Genomic DNA, 24241 nt, shown 5'->3' on the forward strand with positions numbered 1-24241 from the left:
CTAGAGGCCAGTGTACTCTGAGAGCATATAATAATTTGTTTAAGTTCAAACAAACTATAAAATTAAAAAAAGCAAAAGAAAGCATTAAAAGCTGCATACTTAATGATCATATGTAATTAAAAAAAAAAACATACTAAATATGTATATTGGGAGTCTTTATAATCATTTAAAAAAATATTATAATCAATATTTGAACTAGAATTTAAAAATAAATCTCCTTCTAACAAATCATAGCAACGGTGAACTAATAAATCACTCGTATTGGACGATACATACCTTACGATAATTTCTTGGTCAGTAGACTGCTGTAACTGTCTGTCCATCTGCACAACTAGTTCCACATTGTAATAAAGATCTTCTCTATCGTCTGGCTCTTTGACAGTGGTATTCAATGTGGACGTCCTCACTCCGCATGCGTTAGACGGTAGATTGATGGACACGATTTTCTGTCTTTGCCCTGTAATATTTTACATTAAAAATTTAATTGACTTCTAGTATACGAAGTAATACATAATGATATGTAAGTTTTATACTTAGTAGAGCTTATTGCGTGCGAGATTGTTTTATTATTAAAATACGAACTTTAAACCAAAGTTGTATCCAATGACAATAAATCAAAAGACATGTATTTTATTATGGCATAGGCCCTTCTTAGAGCCTCACTCTTTCAATTCTAATGCATAAAACCATTTACATCTCGCTCGCTCGCCTACACGAGTCCGGCAATTACCTGATTCGTATTGCCATTCTAAAGTGGGTACAACGCGTCTATAACTTCTTGGGTTGTATGTAATTTCTAGATTCATAATTTTATTCTAAATCAATGAATATTGTAACTAACCTTGTACCCGACATTCTCTGGAAAAGTCTTTGCTAAATATCAGACCCTTGAAAGGCTGGTCCATTGTGACGTGGACACTAATGGAGCTTTTGTCGCAGGAGGTGGTCACGTCCACAACTCGGTTGGGTTTCCCGTGGCAAAGGTGAAACACCAGGCAGAGTAGCAATGCACGCCACATTTTGGCGTACTCTGGGGATAAAACATTATCTGTTGTTATTATGTACTCGCTGAAGTCGGCTCGGATAAAGAGTAATCTACGTGTTAGGCCAAACTGTCATGTACCAGTACTAAAATTGAGACGGATCCGGCTGTATGTACCTGAGAGAAAAAAAAAATCCATTTATTCACGTTCCCTGCCTAATTTTCACTTAATTGGGACTTTATTTATTTTAAGCTGTTGTTCAATTAAAAAAAACACAATATACAAGTAATTAAGAATCTATATTATCTACAAGTACCTACTATTATATTTAACACACTTACAGAAATTATTTTTAAACGTTAAAACAGATAGAGATCTCGGCACTACGAGGCCATATTTATACAGTAAGATACTCGGTTTAATTGTCTCACAAATAGTTTTAATCGAAGTGGGCTATCTCACTGTTTGCAAAGAACGGAAATATGGCGGAATGGCATTTACTAGCTTAGAACAGCAGAACGCTTTATAAAATATTTTTTTGAGATGGACCTCGGTTAGCATATAGGTTTGCAGGTTAATTAATTATTAGTCACGAAGGGCTTTAAATTTAATAAGGTTAAATCATTAGAATGGATGTGTTGGATTTATTAAAGTAAAATATATACGAGTATGCTATTTTAATATCACAGCATTCCTCAATTCATTGCTTATAACAAGCTCTAAAATGAAATAACGGTTATACTGAGTTACATTAAGAAGATTATATACAATTAGAACAGTTTAAAAAGACAACCGCATGTTGTGAATTCCGTTAGAATAGGGCTGCCGAGACTTATACTTCTGATTGATTGTTTTTCATTCAGTCAAGAAGTTATGCATTAATAGAGTTAGACTATGTTTACTACAAAAAAGCAACTCCCAGTTAATGCATGTAAATAAGTTTAAACCTAGTAACTTAAGACTTTAATTATTCTTAGCTTCTACCTTTTTGCAAACATATGAAATAAATTCATTTTTTGTCGTTTTGTTAATAGGTACACTGATTTAAATAATATGAAATGTATATGTAATGTCAACCCTGATCTCATGGTGTGTGGGAATAAAATACAGAGTAGGAATTCAGTAATTAGGAAATAAAAACTTAATGCGTGTTTTTCTCGTCGCTCGTACGCATGCTTCTAAGTGTAAAATTATTTAAGCGTGAATTGAATTTAACTGGTCTCTATTTATGAATAAAAGAGTTTCAGCATTAGTGAAGACTTTTTTCTTTAGTCCACTGTTGATCTGCAATCTTCCTCTTTGGTTATCAACCTGGTTGGATATTAAATCTAGTTTTTAGGATCCAAAAAAAAGCTATTATCAAAGTGGCATGAAGTCGTAAATTCGGTCGTCGAATTAATTCCTACTCATTTTTTTCAAAGCGCATGAATGATTTATTGATATTCAAATTTACGTTCGTGATTTGAAACTGTAATTAAAAATTTTAATCACAACCATATCCACTCACCGTTCGCTTTACAAGCACATAAAACCCTATCTATGGTTCAATTAGGTGAGTGAAAGCTTCATCGCGTGCGTCCTGATTCCACTGACCGAAATGTATAATGACTTTCCAATCCTATAAGATTTTGTGAGATAGGTGAACTACATTGCATATCAATGGGCTTGAATGTATAGGAATTTAGCGGACGATTTATCGAGGTGCATCTATGAAGGCTGGAACATTCTTGTGTCCTTATTGGGTGAACGCGGCTCGCTCAAGGCATATCAAGAATGATTTCAGATTAGTTGCTCTGATTGTGCTGTAGGCTTTACTCTTTAAACAATTTTTGTTTTGCAACGGACATATTAATGTTACATTCTCAAAATTAGGACTCAATTATTTACGCGATTGCAGTGGATATTTTAGACATATTGAGAATGCCATTAGCGTTGTTTATGTAGTATTTAACAAAATAGATGAATGATATTAAAGGTGTATATACATTTAATGAAAAATATAACTTATAATTATTTATGTGTAATTGATGAGCAAACTTTAAACTGTACACTAAAAAAAATAATATTAACGATTCTAATATCAAAGCATGTATTTATTCGACCTACATATTATCAGATTAAAGCAATAATTGAATCGACTGGACTGACATAACACATTTAATTCATCCACCATGCTGATCTGTTGGCTTGAAAAAGATTAACTTCTTGTTTGCACTTAAAGTCCTATAGTGTACTTTACTTATCGACATTCCTAAGCCGGATTGTTATATTGACAAACTCACTTATGGAGATAAAAATCTGTATCAATATTTTAAATTATCTTACAACATATTTAAAGTTTTCAAAGGAAACATTTTGTTTTTGTGTATCTGTTTTATTGAAATATCTGTGTGTTGCATACATTTTGATTTTGCTTCTATAGGAATTATACCCAAGTTCAAAAACATCTATTGCTTAGGGCTTTAATGAACAATGTATATATATTTTAACATAAAATCGATTAAAGTGAAAAATATTAAAATATTTAAGAAAGATTAAAATATTTTTTTATATAATACAATGAAAGAGATTGAGCCTCACAACACAGGGGATCCTAGTGTGGGGTTCAATGCAGCATATGTAACCATATGGAAAAAAATTTTTAAACAAATAAACTAACTAAAAAAGAAACTTTTATTAAAAAAATATGCTTTACGACAGTTCCCTGTGTAAGTTAGCGGCACTTAAGGAAAAGCACCAATAAAACCTTATCCCTATAATCACTACATACTATAGAACAAATTCACTTTCTCTGTCTGCCTTATGTCCCTACGTATGTTTAAATCTTTAAAAGTACATAACGGACTTTGATAGGGATTTTTTATAGAGGGATTCAAAATGAAGGAAATTAGTTCTAAATAAATTAGGTAACTTGCATGTGAATTTAAATTTTTATGGATCCGCCGCAAAATGGTTTATCGTGCAAAGAATATCTGCTCCCATATCTTGGATGGTCATAGAATAATGACCTTCGTTGTATGTACATTAACGGCCTACGGGTCCGCGCGTATAATAGCGAATACCCCGCTGCTTGTAGTTATAATTTACACCTCGCGCTCTATCATTATACTCTACTATAGGTGGAAGTTCATTGCCATCTAATTTTGTAACCAATTTACTGCACTATTATTTGAACTCAATGTATTATGTTAGAAATAACCACGTAATAAAGATTAGGTACTTAAAGAGGTGTGTGTGAAAATTGTTGGAGCATACATAATCACTCCATTATGCCTGCTTGATAAAGAAGTTAAGGAAATACGATACTGTTTTAGTATTAATAGCGACATTTACAATTTTGCTAAACAAAGAGAATTTATGGACAATATTAAGTTTAGTATTACAGAAAGTTTTATGAATGTAAAGTGCTTATATTCAAAAAATCAGAATGAGACATTTACCTAAATCGTTTTGTACTTTTATCATTAGCCTAAATTGTACAAAACCGTTACGAAGCGTGTTTTCTTCAACATCATTTTTGCAAATTACTGTTGAGATTAAGATGAGAAAATAAAATAGTGTGGCACTTTTATGGCTCGAGTCGAGGTGAGCTTTCAAAAATCAGATCATTAATCTGAGAAAGTAAATGTTCTTGAAATTTGGCATGAAACATTAGCTCTCTTTGGAATGCTTTTTCACCTTTGACCTGTTCTACACAGGCTTATAACATTAAGTGAAAACAATGAATTGAGAACATTTATCTTGCTAATAAATATGATACAAACTTGTTAGGTTTGATAGAGGTAAATTAAGAAATCGATAACGAAAATAAATGTGTTTATTTTCGTGATCGATTTCTTAGTTTTTTAAATATTGACACGTCGTTAAGGGTATATTTCTTTGTTCTACAGCACACTACAGTTCTAAAGTAGAACCTACTTGGTTTGTAGCAACCATTTAATCCATATAAAACTCTGTAAAATCGTGTCTACACGATAAAGCGCGAACAACGCAAGGCTGTTTGAATAAATAATTAAACATTATTGTCAGATAAACTTAAATTGGTTTTTAAACAATGAAAAATATGTGGGTTTTAAAAGAATTCCTTTTCATCGATTATTAAAGTACATACTCAGTCTAGCACGAATATAATGATAGCTCGCGTGAGATGTCGCTGATGTGGGCGTCCTGAATACAACAAGCCCATGGTAAACTTTAATTGGCATAATCGTCGATAAACAATCTTAGAGGCGAATGTAAAGTGCTTAATCTTGTCTCGCCTAGACAAAAAAGAAACAGTGGATTATTTACAAGGGCTATGCGGTAGATCATACAATATTGAAATGTAATATATATGCTGGTATGCTTTTCAATTAGAAAATTTGATGAATACATAGACGTTAAAGAAAAATATATTGTCTATTTCTTTACGAATTTCCGTAATAAGTAAACTTGGGGAGTATATGACAGCAGATATAATTTTAGGATGCAATTTTAGATCTAAACAATACAACATATTTGAGTCTAATGAAAGTTTTATTACTTTATTCTATAATTATTGTTACTGTACGTGAAGATCTAAACAAAGTGAACCCATCGTTATTACAGAACCAAGTTACAATATACAAAAATTCACACGCGCTTCACTTTACTACTATACGTATCAGCCGGTCAAAACGTATATCTTAATTTCAACAATTAGAGCATACCATTATAATGTTTATCATTACGCAATACAGATTATTATGGCGTGGATATATTTACGATGTTGTTTACAAATTCTCACAAAGCATTGTGTGGAGATTTCTTCAGAGGGTTATGGTTGACGATGAGTTTCACCTTTTTGCCACGTTTCGTCGGAATGGTTTACTTCTTATGACAACCGTAGAAAATTATTGATTGTCGCTGATTTTACAATCATTTCCAAGTATGAGCATGTATGGGATGAGTACGATTTTCTAAATTTCCTTTCCCATTAGCCGAGATTGTGGCAGTTATATTTTTACAAAGTGTTAGTTCCTTCGCGTACGTATCTACTTATAATTTATATGTATTTATGCTTCTTTAAATTATCGTCTGTGGCAAGCTTTCATCTAACCATCAGCTAGATTTTCTTTGCGAAAGAAAAAAAAAACTTTTAGAATTAAATGCATATGTTTGCCTATAATATTAAAAAAAAAACATTAATAATAAACGCTGCTTATTTTCATTTGTCAAATCATCCTAAATGTTAACCGATGATATTGGGACTTTAAAAAATGTTGAGTACCCTATCGTATGAGAGTAGAAAAGAAGTGTGAAATTTATTAGAGACAAATATTATATTTAAACAATCTTTTGTTCAACATTTTAATGCACAACTTTCCTCTGAAAAGAAAAACAATATGGTGCCCATTGTTAGTCTCGTTTGCAAAAAAATAACACTTAAAGACTAGGTAAAAACTACTTTAATTGGCTTATTATAACAAGAATGTTAAGCGCTTTTTATTTGTTTTAATATCATTAAGGTAGCTTTAGCAATGCGCATTCTTGTTTATTTATAAAGATGTGTTTCTGTATGAGATTTTTAATATTATAGGAAATTGTCCTTTTATTTATATATCTTGAATTTAAATTAGGAATATTTTATAACAAAATCTTAACATAGCAATGTCAATATCAATATAACGAAGAAAGTAAGATTAATTCATTCAATTTGATAATTAAATAAATAAATTATAATAAAAAATGAAACTGACAAGATGAAAGAAACAATACTAAAATTATATATAAACTTACTTAATATAAAATATATGTATTATAATTTATTTATATAATTACGGCATAAGTTATTCTTGTTCGCATCGTACTTTATACTCTGAGACAATTTTCAAATCTAATACGTACTTCTTAGTACGAAAACCTCAGTAGGTATGATTTAATAAATAACTTTTAAAAAATAGCTACTTCTATGCACTGCGAAAGATGTACATATGTAATTACTTTTTCGTAATTGACAACACAGATTTTTAATATAATCCTTTTATAGTAGACTCAAATATAAATATAAACGCCGTTAAACCTATAAGATATATTACCTAATCACTTCCTCTTACAAGAGCATTCTCAATTAGTTGCGTGCTCTAGTTTACAAATTACTAGTTAAATCTAAAGAAAACCTTCATTTGTTTGTCTGTTTACTCTACCAACACGTGAACCTACTACCAGATTATCGGAATAAGTGGAACGAAAAGCCCGGCGTCGGATCGTCAAACAGTTACATTTTCCGTTACCCAGTAACAAGCGACCTTCTGGGAACATTGCTCGAGAAAACATGGGATAAATTTTGAATTCATTAAAGTACTGTTAAAGACGATAGAATAAACGTCAATGCGATTATTTATAGCAATAGACGGTAAAATATGTGTTAAAATTGCTTGCTCCTTAACAAATACTGAACCTTTTCTGGGCAAAGATTACGGCCGTCATTATCAATTAATAGAAATTATTGTCACTTTAGATAACAATTATATCCGTGCATAAACAGATCGAAAAATATTATAATACTTATATATTGAAATCTTTATGCGTTTACGAATATGTTCTAAGTTGTTATTGCATTATGAATTGTAGATAAATTTCTTTGAAAACGTCGGAACTATTCCACATTCGTAATATTTCCTAACCTAATATGATTAATGGTTCGTTATTTTTCGACTAACCTTTGGTTGAGCGTAAATTTAACAGGCTTACGGGCGTTTTAGATTAATGAAATACTAGTTTGATGGATCGACAAGTTCAAAGAAGCAATTACATAAACTCGTCAAGTTTGAGAGGCTGTCAAACAGTTACCTTCCGTTATATATGAGGTAATGAGACGTTACGGCCTTGTTACTTCTTAGAGGTTTGCTTTATAACTAGTGAGAGCTTTACTGTTATAATATGTGAGAAGAAGAAATTTCAGGCAGCCATACAAAACCAGGAAATAACTATCGAATAATTTTTTGATCCTAGCATTGAATATATATATACGAGCATTAGTAACTTAACCTACTTATGCACTTAATTCAATAAAAACCAGTGGTTTGAAAAATTATTCTAAAACTAAACTTATTTTTATATGTCAGATATCAATATTGTAACATTCTGTTGGATTACATATATTACATGTTTTGCTTATATACTATTGTATCTAACTGATCTATTGATCAGTTCCTAAATCTAAATGAATAAGATAGAAAGTAAAGTAAATATCAATACCTGCAGTATAAATGGAAATAAGCGAACAGGTTTAGATAAAGTAAAATATAGCAATTATTTATACCAGTATTATAGCTTCAGCTCAGAGTTCACACGGAACTGGCCGCAAATCTGTGGCTTTACTAGAATTGAACATGACATAAACATTGCATTACCAGCCATTTCCACTGGTCCTGATGGTATTCATAACTGACCTTTGTTATTAGATTCTGATAAATTATTAGTAGACAGATATTTAGTTGAGCTTAAATCTTGTTTATATATCTACATTTAACACTATCATACAACATTTTCTATAACAATTTTATTTAATAAAATACTAAATATCCTAAATAGTCTTAAAATTATTTTAGTTTGAGAAGTTATTAAGAAGTTAATTGATTGTGTCAAATGTGAACAACTTTCGTTGTACAGTTGAGACACAAGTTGAAAGCTAAACTAATGTGAGTAGTTATATATTTAGCGTATGTTAACATTATAACCAAAAATAGCATATCATTGTTTTACATAATCGATTATGTAAAATTTAAAATGCAATTGAATCACTGATTGATGAAAATTTTAATCAAATTGATATAACACGCTAATCCGAACGCATTAGTTAAACTGGAAAGATATTTATTGGTAAAAACCTATTCGTATAAGTAGTTATTTGCACGAACAGAACGCAAAAAATAAGGATATGCAAATAAATCGGACGTTCTTTCGTTATGTAATGAACGGTGATGTATGTTATTTGCTTCGTAATAACTGTTAATTTACATGTATTGTGCTTGTTGATGCTTATTCATGAGAGACAGCAGACGCCTAATTTCCATACAAATTGCCTTTATTTGTTCAGGCATTACGTATTTGAAAATAGACATGTTGCATTTCGGTGGTTCAGCTTAGAGAAATCCCTATTCGGAATTGCAAAATGTAATACTTATCAGAAAATTTAGTTTAGTAGCACTGGGTATGGCATGAATTTTTATTAAGATTAAAATAAAATTTTACAGCAATATTTTATCGATTAGATATTTTTATATTAACCTTTGACAAAAATTATTCTTATAAACAATTATGTATGTAAGTATAGTAATAATATAAGGAAAGGAAAATCATAGACCAGCCATTTTTAAGCACAAAAATGGGCCATTGCAATTCATGAATGTATTCAATAAAGATAAGTTAAGTAACAATTAGAGATTGAAAATTAAAAAAATGATTGCGATATCATCATGAGATTTTAAAACATTACGATGAGACTTTCAACCACCGTCACGGCTTGATTTTATTCGTTACTCGTGTTTACTGTTAGATAAAACATTAAGGTACTGTTAGTGGTTTACTATTTCGACAATGGTTAAGTTATTCAGCTCTTAAAGTCTTACAATAATTATAATTTAAATCTTATATAATTCTTAATATAAATAATAAAAAGCTATTCGCCCGCGGGTCCGTACAAATTTTTGTACTTGTATTTTGGAAAAAAAGGCAGTTAGAATTTTTGTTAACTGTTTATTTCCACAAAAAATCTACATAAAAACCTTCTTTTCATTTTGAAACACCTATGAAATGATACCTCATTTAATTACTCAATTTTATTCCACTGATTACATGTATCTTACATCTATCTCTCTTTCAACTAATTTAGTTTAAAAATGAACTTAATATCTGGCTATCTAAAATCTGCTCCGTGCGTTTAACCACCTACAAAGAGGCGAACAGAAAAAATTACATTTGTCGTATGGTTTATAAAACATCCATGGATATTGCATAACCCTATTGGGTTACATACATGTGACATTAAACTAAACGATATTCTCCTATTCTACGAGACGTCACCAACTTTGTTATGATTTGCGTAAATGCCAAAGATTACAAACGAGGCCAATGGACGATTAACCGGCTGAATGACGAATATTATCTACCAATTTAAAAGTAGAACAATTTGGATGTTTCTTATGATTTCTTAGCACCAAAGTTGAAGATGTTTTGACGTAAGATCACATGGAGCACATGTGAGCGGCCCGTAACGCTTTCACTCTCGCGTCTGATTGTTATCTAACTGTAGGCATAAGATGACATGACAATCGTAACTCGGTTATGTTAAATAATTATAAATAAAACTTAATACGATTAGCTAATTAATTAAATTAATTAGAGTAGATCACGTTTTCTTTTTGCATTATTGTTATCATGAATAATACGAGTTATCATGAGGTGGAAATGTAATAGAAAATCGTTTTAAATCCTTTTTTATGTAGATTATACTGAGAAAGCATTACAAATAAAGCAGCAGTGTAAATTATAATAATTTTTTCCTCTTGTTCATTTTGTAGACTTCTTATCAATCTACGACGATCTTTAAAATCAAACATGTTCCGATCAATACACAATTTTGTTGAATCATAAAAAAATACATTTTAATATATATAACGGACTTAAAAATCCGACGCAGCCATCAAAAAGGCTATAAAGCACAATAACACTACTTTCTAGAGTAAAAAAAGTACTCGGGCACATTAATTGAAACAAAGTCGAGTGCCAACGGTCCTGTGTCCCGCTATTTCGCATAATTATTCAACTTAACATCCTCATCACGTATCAAACATGTCTTCTTTATAAATAAAGAATACAAAAGTAGAACTTATCAGGAGTGAATAGACATTGAATTGGCGTGGCGTTGGATTGGACCCAAATGTCTACAGGATCGATGGGTATGAGCGCCTCGTGGCGACCTTTTGTGCCTGTGACCCAGAGAACCTTGACTTTCGTGAAAGTTGGGGAAAGGGGGCAACAAATAGGGACGTCATGATTCATATTAGATAGATTAGTCTACTTTCGATGTGCTGTGGCCAGTGCTAATTGAAAATGAAATTGGATTCATTAATTTATCGTTATTAACATCTATATGGATCGTTGATCAAACTAAGATCAAAAGTAGTTTTGCTTTCTTAACAATATGTTTTGTTCCTCATTTAATATATTGTACTTGTATGAAATTGATGGACACGTAGTATCTCTTTCTTAATTTCTATGTCTCTTCTTATGTTCGTCTTAATACTTACTCTTGGTACTTTCCTATCAGTATGTATTAAATTAGTACTCCATTGATGACTTTTAAGACCGATGCTATAATACCGATAGTATGTACAACAATATTAATGCTAGTTAATCAATCTTAGCTTAAACAGTAAAAGCTGAAAATATGTACCGCCTCTAAATATCGTTCTTCTATATAGACCTAACTTATATCTTTCATTGGCACATACATAAATCTATTACCGCTTTTTATGAATCCATAAACATCGATACATTATGATTTATTATCTGGAGATCGTTGGACCCTTTTTCTAGGGCGCATTAAACCGTTACTTGACCGTGACCGAATCGAACGATGACTTGCTTCAACGACCTTAACAACGTAATACCAGATCGAGTAAGGAAGTACTGAACTATAAATAATGCACTTAGTTTGTGGCTGTGTCTATTTATTATTGATAGAACGCTTACCTATAGTTTTCAATCCCTTTTGTCTTTCGTCTTAAAGAATCTTGCATAATTATATTGTTTGCCGTTTTTTGATTATTGACGTGTTAATAAACTTAAGGACATTATTTTGAAAGATTTAATTCATCGGTGTAATTACATAGACTACGGTGGCTAGGCCATATGGAAAGCATAAGATCTTGGAGTGAAACGCACATATCTGGGGCAGCCAACTGGACACTGGCGGTTGGACATCCTTACTATAGGTGGAAAGACGAAAACGATAAAGACCCGCGCACCCGTCAGATTCAAAACTAACAAGAGCTGTCGCAGGATAGAGTCAAATGGAGATTCATGATTCGGAGGCCAATACTAACTTTAGTTCATTGCTCCAGTCTAGTAAAAGTACTTAATATACTTATAGATATTAGTACATGGATACACTTCCTAACCTTTATTATTTAATATTAAGAAATTGTGATATATTACACGATTTTAATCTGATATAGGAACACGCGCTGTCGAATCTTAAACACATTCTATAATACAGATACATAATAGAACATTACTGACAAGTCTTATAGGCGCAGGCGCAGGTGAAACCGCTATCATCGCAATATTGTCACCTGTCATACACTATGATGCAACGATGTGGGTCGAATGCTCTCCGTTATGTGAGATGAGACGGGACTCGTATGGAACGGTATCTAATGGCATGTGAACGTGTTATGTATTCATTTGTTCATGTGAAGTCCCAGTACTATAGCAGCTATCAACAAATGCTAGGCAGTCCTAACGGCGGTACTTATGAGTATTCCGTTTTTCAATGTGGGGAGGATTCTTTTGATGAAAATAGATGCTTCAAATTTGTAGCGAAATTAATTTTTAATGAAGTTTAATTTGGGTTGAAATTCTTATGAAATAAACAGAAATATTTAGATTTGTTCGTGGAGTTGTTATTCTATATATTATAATATGTAATACAATGTATGATATAGAATACCAACCAAATAAATAACATATGTATGACAGAGAGTGTAAATAATTTAGTTATTGCGGCTTAACACGCAAAGAAAGTGCTTAAAATTTCATGTATCTTGCTGTCTGTTATGTTGTAGAGTAATGATTTTGACCAACAATTTTCGAAAAATTAATACCCTAGGAAAGCGCTTTATACTTTCATTCTAGTTTTCCATTTCTTTATTCGGGGAAAAAAGGACGACTTAATATATCTGTTTATTGGAATGACCTAATAGAATGGTTAGATATAGTGTATAAATAACCAGATGAATTGATAGACGATTTTAATGCATTAATTTACATACAGATAAATGATATTTTCTAGCCTTTCCTTTTTGTTTAAGTATATTAACAAAAATTGGAGTATAAGTATCATAAGTTTGTAATAAACATAAAAACAACATAAAAGTATTCCTTCTTTTCCTTTTCAGTGAGATCGCTGATTTACAAATGTCTATGTTGCACATATATGTATATAAAGAAAAGCATCATACACACATACAATTTCTTCTTCTATTATCTCATGTTCAATACCACAGTTACAACATTCCTTCATAATTTCCTTGTTACAGAGTAGACATGCAAGCATGGTTATGTTAATTTAGTTAGGTTTGCGAGTGTTTGTAAACGTGGAAGGGAATGCTTACCGTTACTTGTGGTGCTTAGACCTAAGTGTAATGCAAGAGTATTTATATATAAACTTCCTTAGTTGTATTAAGATTTCGCTATGCTGTATTTACATATGAGCAATTTTTTTATGTATTGGACATACAAAGAACAAAATAAGGACTACAATTGCATGCCAATTTTTACTTTATAGACATCCTCTTAAATTAATTTTGTAGCGTTGTATTGTAATATATTAACCATTCATATAATGCGTGGGCGATTTGCATTACTAGACCAAATCTTAATTCTAACGGTTTCAAATCAGTACTGTTGTTAGTAAACGCACAACAATTATAATTTATTTTAATTATCTTATATAATGATTTATAAATTGCGCGATTATTATATAGATTTCGGCTTTTTTAGTTGAAATTCGATTACATAGTTGTGTAATATTTGAGCCTTTGATTTGATTCCAAATTGTGATCTTTCCAGTTAAAGGCAATATGCATGCAATGAACGTTTTTAAAGAGGTGAATTGCAGAATGATACGTGTATACAAGGCTTCGTGTAAAAGTAACAACCCATTATTTTATTTATATCTACTTACATAGGTCTGGTACCTTGTTTTTAACTTTTTTCAATGATATGTTATTCTAAATATGCTATTTTTTGTTTGTAAGATTACTTTTCAAATAAGATCTTTAATAAAAGCTCGACACGGCAGCTATAATACAGCGTATCAATACTGGCCAGACCATGCGCCATATTCTCGCGAAATGATGGCGTATTAAATTGAATGCAGCCCCATAAATAAATCACCATTTCACAATATTGTATAGGAACGTCTAGCGAGTGACGGTAACTGTAACGTTTATTATACGGATAAATAGCTTAAGCAGGCCACTTCCCGTTACTCACGCCCTAGGAGAGATCATGGTGTAGACGTTAATTTGACGCTAGACCGGTTCCCATGAACGAAATAAGCACTATTTAGCTGCTACTTGGAGATGCATGTATTGTAAACTGGATATTTGCCATTTCCCGTATTTCGAATGAACATTTTCAGCTGATTCATCCATTTAACTTTCTCGAATAAAACTGTACGTAAACTCCGTAGCTTTCGGAATAGTAAAAAATAAATTTCATGCCTGTACTAGCTTACTCGTCAGTTCATTCTTGTTGTATATTTTGATATATATGATACTAGCAAACTCGGCGAACTCCGTTTCGCCACCAGATGGCTTCGTTTTTCCCGCTTTTCTGTTGAAATTTTTCCGGAATTTTCTTTGCTATAAACCTCACGACGCCCAAGACCTTTCCAACGAATGCAAAACCGTGGATATCGGTTCGTGCGTTCTGAAGTTATAGCGTCAGGAAGGAAAACCCAACTTATTTTTATATAGTAGATGGAATGCGAATGAGAATAGAATAACAATGTGATTATATGAAATTGATAAAAATATTATTTGAATTTAGAACTTATTTTGAATAAAGAATATCATTTTGAATAGAAATGATAAAAGTTTACTTAAAAGAATTGTTCAAAGAAGAAATAAAGAGCAATTTTAAAATATCCCGCGAATAGCTAACTCTCTTATCGTATATAAATAAAATCTCGTTTAGATTATTTCCGAAACTTAATTTATTATTACAACGCTCATTATTTAAATCTTACGAAATGAATAATTTATTTGTTCAGCTACGAATGTGTTTAGCTAATGCTCTCGCGGTGGAATATTTTAATACAATGAGACTATTACTTGCTCGCGTGATATAACCTGCGGAAGTGAGGCCTACAGCGGAGCGTTCACAGTCAAGTGCAATCAACCTGAACTGCATTGTTCTACAGATATGCGAGTATATCTTACTATTAGTACTTATGTATGTACATATATTTGTTTTAGTACGTTTGTGAATTAATAATGTGTATAATAACGGTGATAAATTATTGACTCGCTTTCGATTCGCTGTTACGTGTTAACTGTGATCATTGATTTAATATTACGCTACTCGTAGTTTTAAGATTTATTTATTAAATTTAGGTAATTATATGTATTTATTTTTAATTCGTTGACAGAGAGCTTGTTTTTTTTAATATTTTTTTTCGCTAAGCTACCTTCAAAGATATTATATACTAGCTGTGGCTACTAGGCTTCGCCCGTGGAACATATAAAGCTTATGACACACTCAAGTTGCAGCTTTCTAATGGTGAAAGAATTTTTGAAAACGGTTGAGTGGTTTTTGCGTGAAAAAGTTACAAACATACAAAAATCTAAAAGTTTCCTCTTTACAATATAGTAGATGAGTAGTGATAATATATCTGAATAATACTGTTGAATTATTATTATTATATCACATATAGACCAGTTATAAAACGCCGTAAGTTATTCCCCTACAAATATTTAAACACCATTAAAATTTAATGTTCGAAAATCGGCCCAATAAATCGGCTCTCATAAATCAACATGGTAAACGATCAAAATGCTATCGCTGCTATTACCGCGGTTTTCTCCGGGACCAAAATCCAGTTCAGTTCGCTTCAGGGTCGGATTTTGTATTTTAAACTGAAATACAAAAAAATGTACAATGTGGATAAATCTATAATCTTTATCCTTAGCATAATAGTAAGTTATATTTGCAATACACTATCTTTATTCTTAGAATATATTTTATTACTAATTTATAAGTTATAAATGGTACACCATTTCTTCTTATTTTAACTGTACAAAAGTTTGCTCAAAAATAATCGTAAATCTTCCAAATAGTCGTAACTTTTTCCAAAATATTATTAAGCGAACTGAACTGCTATAAACTTTCGATACAAAAACAGATGGAACTGCCTATACCTCCGTTTGATTTTAATACTTATTTTCATAATGTGCTCTATAATTTGATACAAGGTACCCTTATACGTTCAAATCCAACCCTGGCTGTGTTAGTTTTGTTGGATCCACGACCACGATAGAAGCAAATAAATAGACAGGAAAGCTTTGCGGATATTTAACAATGGCCATACAAATGTTGCTACCTATTTTAAAGCATGGTATGAACAATCACGACTAGGGATTATGGGATTAATTGGGAATAGTTAGATAAATAGGATTTACATAAATGTGAAAAGTACGTTTGAAGACTCATCAAACAATTTAAATACAATCTTCAAATAACTCAATATAAACACACATATTCATTTACCAAATAGGATATATGGAAATATATTAGTTATCGTGCTATGTATGTACATAGCGATGACATGAAGTTACTAATAAGTAGACATCGGATTATATGCATTTGCATATTTGCATATGCAAATGCATATATTTCTATTTTTATAGCATTATTGCATATTTTGGTACATTTTCATAAAGAGTGCTTATTTCAATAGTAATACGTGTTGTATTATGCCGGTCGACAACCCAGATCGACGCATTCGATATTAAGTGACAAACGTCACAAGTTTGCTATAGAAAATCTGGAAAAATATATTATTGTTTATTGTCACAAAAATTATAATAAATAAACATTACCTATTATAGGTTGTCTGCTGTCTCTTTTGATTATAATGTCACAGATTTATATGTCAATGTATAATGTATAAAAATTAAAATATAAATAAACGTAAATTCTAATTAATGATTAGAAATTACTTACTATAAATGGTTTTTTATTGTGCATATTTTGTGCATATTTCGCCCTTTTTTAGTGCATATTTGCATGCATATTTTAGCATTTTGATAGTGCATATAATCCGATGTCTACTAATAAGCAACTTAATGTAGGCAACAGTATATAATTACACAAGGGCAATAAATTTATGAACTTCGATACTATATTATTGCAACATTGTCCTAACAAATTACACCAAATTACTTACGGATATCCAACTATGATCTTAAGTGCAGATAAATTTATTTCTTTATTATCTGGAGCCGGTCAAGGTCTTAGATTACGAATTTTTTCAAGATTTAGTATCTATTGTAGATTCCTTTCACCATTCAACATTTAAAACATAGGAACCGGTTATGCTATAATTTATGCATTTGTACTAAGATCTGATTTACTTTCAATATTTCTATTAAACTCTCTTTTATCATTTAATAAATCATCGTCGCAAACTTCTGGGTAAGTATGTCATACGTTTTGGAAAAATGAAACACTAAGACATTATATGTCCAACCATATACTCGTAAGTGAAGATATTTGAGAAATAAATTTTAGTAGAAAAACCAGAGAATATCAGCGTTTCTTTTGATTCGTTAAAATTTTAATATCCAAAGTACAAAATAGTGGTATTATTACTTTGAGGACGCTCTTCGTCTGTCCGATGAATGAACCGATTTTGATGCGGTATTTTTTATATGTAACAATTATTGTACTTTTACGTTGTGGTTCAAATTGGGTGATTAATTCTAGCTCGTACATTTTAAAATTAAAGTACATTATACGGTGAGCCGCTCAAAAAAAAAATTAAGTCACGTTCAAACATCGGACAGGTACGTGGCATTTTTTAATATGATTATATAAGTGTATTATTTTATAATAAGCTATGTTTTTTAGTTTATAGAAAGCTTTATACAAACTGAGTAGAGAAATTTAATTACATTTATTATTATACGTGGTTTTTATAAAAGTATAACGAAGCATGCTCCTGACAGTTCATATTTTAATTTATAGTCGTATGCAATCGATGCTCCCTTACGTAACTGTTGTGTTGCTGGTCGTTTAATTAAATTCTGCTCTTCTGCAAAACTCTCCATTAACACCTTCCTTAAAACACTATAAAACTAAACAAAAATTAAAATTAAACCGATAGAAAATAATTCTACACACATAAGTAAATAATCAAGCTTAAATATACATGTATAAACAAATCTATCTCTGTGAATCTACACCAACATTGAATCCAATAAAAAATTGACATTTGTAATGTCATTACAATACATGAAGCTCTAAACGCCATAAGCACCACAGAGGTAAACATTATTGACGCATTCCAGCATAAAAGCGTATCGCAAGCAAACCGTTACCAGAGAACCGTGTTCTTTAGAATGTACCGAGAATGCAAGGCATATGAGGAATGCGGCAAGAAATAAGTCGGTGATTATGTACAATTCGTTTGCAATTAGTAATCGTAACTATATCCCATTCTTTTTGCTCCCGTGCTGGAATATAAGGCTGCTAGGATATCGGAATAGGCTAAGATTTTCCGCAGTTTTATTTGATATCTTATTGCGAAGCATCAGACCTTCCTTCCTTTTAGTTTATGTAAGTAGCAAGTAATAAATTCTCCCAATTTATTATTTGTTAATTATGTATCTGTAACACTTCCTTCAAACAGGTTATTAAAGTTAAGCCAATTAGTTCTTTAAATGGAATGAATTTAAAGAACTAATTGGATAATTCTATTTGATAGTGTTTTTCGTAACAATTACTGGCCATTATTTTAATAAGACCTCAATATAGTAAACATTATGCGATTAGAGAATAAAATTTGATTCTTACCTTTTTTGATTAGATGCAACAAAAGTTAATAGTATTTGTCTACGTTTTTACACCCATGTCAACGGTTTAATTAGGCATCATAGATAAACCACGTTCAAATTAATGACCTCACGCAATATTACATAAAACATTATTTTATTATGCGTTTAAGAACTATTTAAATAAGTACTAAGAAATAATAATTTGACCTTTCATAATCCTCGTGCTATTATAAATTCATGATTATTAAACATTCTTAATTGATAACAAAAACTTAATTCAAACACGCAATTTTTTAATTAGTCATAAATAAATCTTGTATTACGTGTAATGTTATTTTATATAGCTACCTAATTATCAAACAGGAAACCATATAGATGGATAAGTAAGTATCAGACATTGATGAGTTATGAAACTGATTCAGACACAAACATAAATAATTAGAAATTGTATGTTTATTGAAGCTATTACTGCGTTCACATTTGTTTTTACACGCTTTTTATTAGCTTCACTTGTATGTTTGTATGTTTGTTTGTAACCGACTTCTTTGGACGCGATTTTGACCCACTTTAAACGGCCAGATTTCGTTCAAACTTTGTAGATTTATTGAGGACCGATGACAATACACTAATTTGATAAAATTATTCCATTTTTCAATTTGCAAAATATGATAAAAGCGTGTTTTTTAGTTTTTTTTAACTATTATGATATATTATTTAATGACCTATACATATAATAGAACAGTAAAAAAGCTGTGTCTGTACATTGAATATATTTAAAAAATAATAAATTAAGGATTAATAAATAAAATATTATAGAGTACGAATACAAAAAAAAAATAAATCGTGTAAACTAAAACGTGTATAGGAATGAGGTTTTAGCAAACATTGTTCAGTATGATGGGCATTTTCTGTTCACTTATAAAAATCGAGATCTGGAACATTTGATGTTGAAATCAACGACATATGTGGAAATTCAGGAAGAAAAGTAAAAGTATAAGTAGTTCACATTCGAAGGGGCACCAGATCATATAAAATATATTGCATATAAATAACTAGAAAAATTTACCAAAAATATTTGTGTTATGCGTATATAAAATATTAACAATACGGCTTTAAGTCCGATTTATAAAATATAGGTACTATTTGTCATAAAAACATATATTCACTTACATGCAGGAGATATAACTGTATCATATAGAAAGACATTAAATTTATATATGTGATTTTAATTTATGACAGCATTAATCCATTTCATGAAAATCTTGATTACGTTATTGATAGTGAAACATGAATGTATATCAACAAAGGACTTTCAACACAAAATATTTGTTACTCAATGCATAGTTACTGCTCATAAAATAAACACAATATGTGCAAATTAATAATTTTACGTAAAATTGGTTATTTCATATCGTAATATAAGATTAGCAGGTGTTATGTAATGGGAAAGTGCTCGGCCAACCGTGGCTGACGTTCCACGCTTCTGCATTTCCTTTTCAGAAAACAGCCTAAGAAATGTTTTGTGGAATTAATTTGTGGGTTTTTGTACGTACTTTAACTATACCGGCGAGCGAGTTTATGACATCATTCAATTCTATCCATCCTATTTTTCGTATCATGGACGGATAGCTTTACGATTTTATTGTGGAACATGTTTGAATTTTTGCTTTTATTAGCTGCGTCTATTTTTGATTCATAGACAAGGAAATAGGAACATGATTGCGTGACTTCGATATCAACACAATTCGATATGCTAATCTGCGGTTGGCGGAATTCGCAAAACGCAGATGCGAGATTATAAACATGTAGAAAGTGTAATATATTCAGGCGTGTTTACGCCATTATGTAAAGGATGCGGTATTGATCTTGAATACAAAACACTTACAATATACTTGGAATTAAATGTTTATGCGACTAAATTTGAATTAAAGCGTTCAACATATTTTTTATGCAGATATATTATGTAGAAATTACAAAATTTCGTACACACCCCTTCCACTCTATGTATGTAATATGCAAGCACGACCTTCAGGCAATATTGTGAGAAGTAAAGATTCTTGCAAACACATCTATTTTCTTTGTAAGGAATTCGATACGCGTACAAAAGTGAACGTAACATGTCTTTGTAACGAAAAACCAACGTTATCTGTCAATACATTTTACGAGTCTTACTTAACGCTGACCTGGCTTTGTCACGTCTTGTAAAACTTTAAAAATATGGAATTGTGTCGCCCCTAATTTCGAAGCATTTCAATCCCTATTAAAGCTGACGTTATTATTAGCAAATTAAATAGTAAGTAGTTTAAAACGACTTTACCTAACCTATGTTTTTTATTGAGGCATCCAAAATGTATCGACATGTACATTAAGAAAAGAAATTAATTTTTTATTCCCAACAAATTTCTAAATATTTTAATTTGGATCTAATATGGTTTAAGGTGTTGTCACGAGTCGTTGTGTGATATTATTATAGCAGTTTTATTTCAAAATGTTTAACTAATGTACTGACTTAGTCCTAGGAACAATTATCTATATAGTTGTTTAGTAATGTGGTAATAGACAGTACCTATTCGTTTAACTGAGTTACCTTCAAACAAAGCCGGTCAGAAGAGGCTCGAGTCTGATTGTGAATTATACCATTATTTGTTTAACACGACCCCATATATCACTTGTTTTGTAACAGATCTACAATGATCGGTATACAATGGACGAAGTACGCCGGATCTTTTGCAAGTTCATTTTAGTACGGGCTAGACCGATTTCTTCAAGGAAGGATGAATTGCTTTGTTATAAATATTCATTAGGAATTTCATGTTCTGCGATAGTTGTGATAAACCTTCATGGAAGGAATTGTATAGTACAGTAATCCTGAACCTGCCTTATTATTAACGCTGTACATTTTGGTAATACAAATTTCATACAAAAAGCTGTTACGTTAAATGTTGGATTGAATTGAAAAATGATTAATTTTAAGATCTAAATTTTTTACTGGGGTTACAACTACAACTAGGTATAACTTAGTTACCATTTTCGAGAAAAAAAAATTCACCCCTTAAATTTTTTTAGCACAAATAAAATCGATTGGGAGTTTTGACACTTTATTTTTAATGGTGAAGACAAGCTCTCCACCAAATTTCGGAAATATATTCTTTATTTCAAATGTCTATTTTAGTTTGGCTTTGGTGCGTTAAACGCATCTCTTACTATGAAAATAAATAAATTAACGGGGGAAATTGGATAAGGGCTATAAAAGTGAACTCATAATAAATGTAAATTAAATGACATCGTTCTTAGTATATGCCAATTAAACAAACTCACAAATTCAACCCGAGTAGAGCTTTCTCACTAAAACAGGTGAATAAAGTGCTACTAAAGCAGCAATCCCAATCTATAAACTTATTTATTTTATTAGTTTCTGGAAGCGAAGTCGTTTATGCAAACGGAAATGCACAAGATGATCACTGCCGGTTTTATAGTGTATAATTATATCGCTAAGCAATTATAAATAGGCCTGGGAAAACTGGATAGAACATCCGCGCCGGAGGAAATCTTACATGCAAATGGTATCGACACTATTTGTTGTGAAATTAGCACTAACAATTGACCTGAACTAATTTTTTTCATACTATATCGTGGACTAGTGATGATATAAATTTCTTAGACTTTATAGATACGTGAAGGTGGCTGGTGGTCGTTATTCATGAAATGAATATCGTGGGGCTTTCATTAAATATCATTTAGTAGTTGATAAAAGATCAAATCAAAATAAGAAATACTCGGAATAGAAAACGTAGTTATAACATCTTATACTTTAGATATAATTGAATAAGAGGATAGTTCACAGAGTGAACCATAAGTCACTATTACCATAATATACAAAAAATCTCAATGACACTCGAGCAATAAGTTTTATCTATAACTTTTACTTATAGAAACCTTGATATACCCTTTAAAAAATTGTTAATTTTATTCACGAAAACGTTAAAACAATGTACACTAGATTTAGTGGTTTCCTCTTCCTGTGTCTAAGGTGAATAACAAACTATTTGCTATCATTACATTCTCTGTTGGAACGGAACGGACCGTGCATCACGTACTAATGTCTATTGCTTACAAAATTGATGGAATAACAGAAAATACCGTTTCGTTTTATTCAGTGTCGTTTAATAGGAAATAAAACAGTTTTTTATGATTTGTAAATTATTATTATATTATGGCCTTATATTTTATTAAGCAACTGTCTGGTTTAAGAGGTAGGTCCTTTCATTCAATTAAAATGCCACTGTAAAAACCCTATTATATGATTAATTATTATTGTTACATAAATTTATGTATATTAAATTATCTATCATTGAGCTGTACAATTTTTGGTTTACTTGTAACAGGTATTATGAGTAGATAATTGTGCTTTGAAATATTTGCTTGCACGTCGCTATTGTGAATAGCTGATATTTCATTTTCAGACAGCCAATTATGTCTTTGTCAGGAATTCAACTGTTTTCTCCTGATAACTTTCACCTTTTTAATAGATAATTTTGGAGCTACATTTTTTTGCGATCATACTTTAAAAATGTTTCATTTTATTCAATTTATTTCAATAAAAGAAACGCTGTTATTAAGAATTTTAAAATGTTGGTTTATTATAAATACATATTACTTTTTATACACACAAAGTACAATGTAAATAATATTTAATACGAATGAAAACGATGTTGAAACTTGCGCTAGTATATTCGATAATGCAAACCTCTTTGAAACAACCTGCGAGAAAAGCTCACTTCCAGGCATAACTTTTAAACGGAAGAGGAGCTTTATAAAGCTTTTGCTTTCCTCAATATAAGTAAATGTATTTTTGATTATATCCCTTTTATTTTTTAATGACTTCTATAAACTTTTTTTAAACAGTAAAATTAATTAACTCACCACTTTTCTTTTAAAATAAAAAAATCCACTGCCAACTTAGTACTTAATATACTTTAATTGCATACATTCCACAATTATTGCTCCGTTGTAATTGATGAAAAAATAAACTTTTAGGCGAACTTTTGAAATCTGTATGTCATTTTTCCCGCGCGTATTATTACACTGCTACAGCAGCCAGTAGACAACACGCGTGCTTCACAACGCGCGCTCTACGATCTACTGAATATAAATCCCCGATTAATTTACAGTTTACACCGCAGTTTACTGCAAGTTTTCCTTTAAATTACTTTATTTACATAATAACCGTATTATAATTATTAATTTAATGAAACTTATTAATTCATGTTCTTATTTTATTTATCTTCATCGTTAATAACTGAATATTTTTATTATAGTCGTTTTGGTCTACGATTTAATGTGGTGATTGATAAATAACTTAAATACATAATAATATGTATGTACTTAATATCCTATTGTATATTTTGAGCTCGGCCATATAACCGCCGATAAATACCTTTTTATTGGTCT

The 24241-nt window shown here is 30.9% G+C and overlaps 1 protein-coding gene across 1 annotated transcript in view; it reads right to left on the reverse strand.

Moving 5' to 3' along the window:
* The window catches only part of LOC119832808, a 26946-nt gene extending 2988 nt beyond the window's left edge, over nucleotides 1-23958 (reverse strand). Inside the window, exons 1-3 of the mRNA XM_038356577.1 lie at nucleotides 23714-23958; nucleotides 842-1030; nucleotides 277-457 (exon numbers count right to left, since the gene is read on the reverse strand). Of these exons, the coding sequence (XP_038212505.1) occupies nucleotides 277-457; nucleotides 842-1019 (359 nt within the window). The 5' untranslated portion in view covers nucleotides 1020-1030; nucleotides 23714-23958. The remainder of the gene's footprint in view (nucleotides 1-276; nucleotides 458-841; nucleotides 1031-23713) is intronic.
* Nucleotides 23959-24241: the final 283 nt, after the last annotated feature.

This window comes from Zerene cesonia, chromosome 16 (genome assembly GCF_012273895.1).
Source record: "Zerene cesonia ecotype Mississippi chromosome 16, Zerene_cesonia_1.1, whole genome shotgun sequence".
In the NCBI taxonomy this organism is placed as follows: Eukaryota; Metazoa; Arthropoda; class Insecta; order Lepidoptera; family Pieridae; genus Zerene; species Zerene cesonia.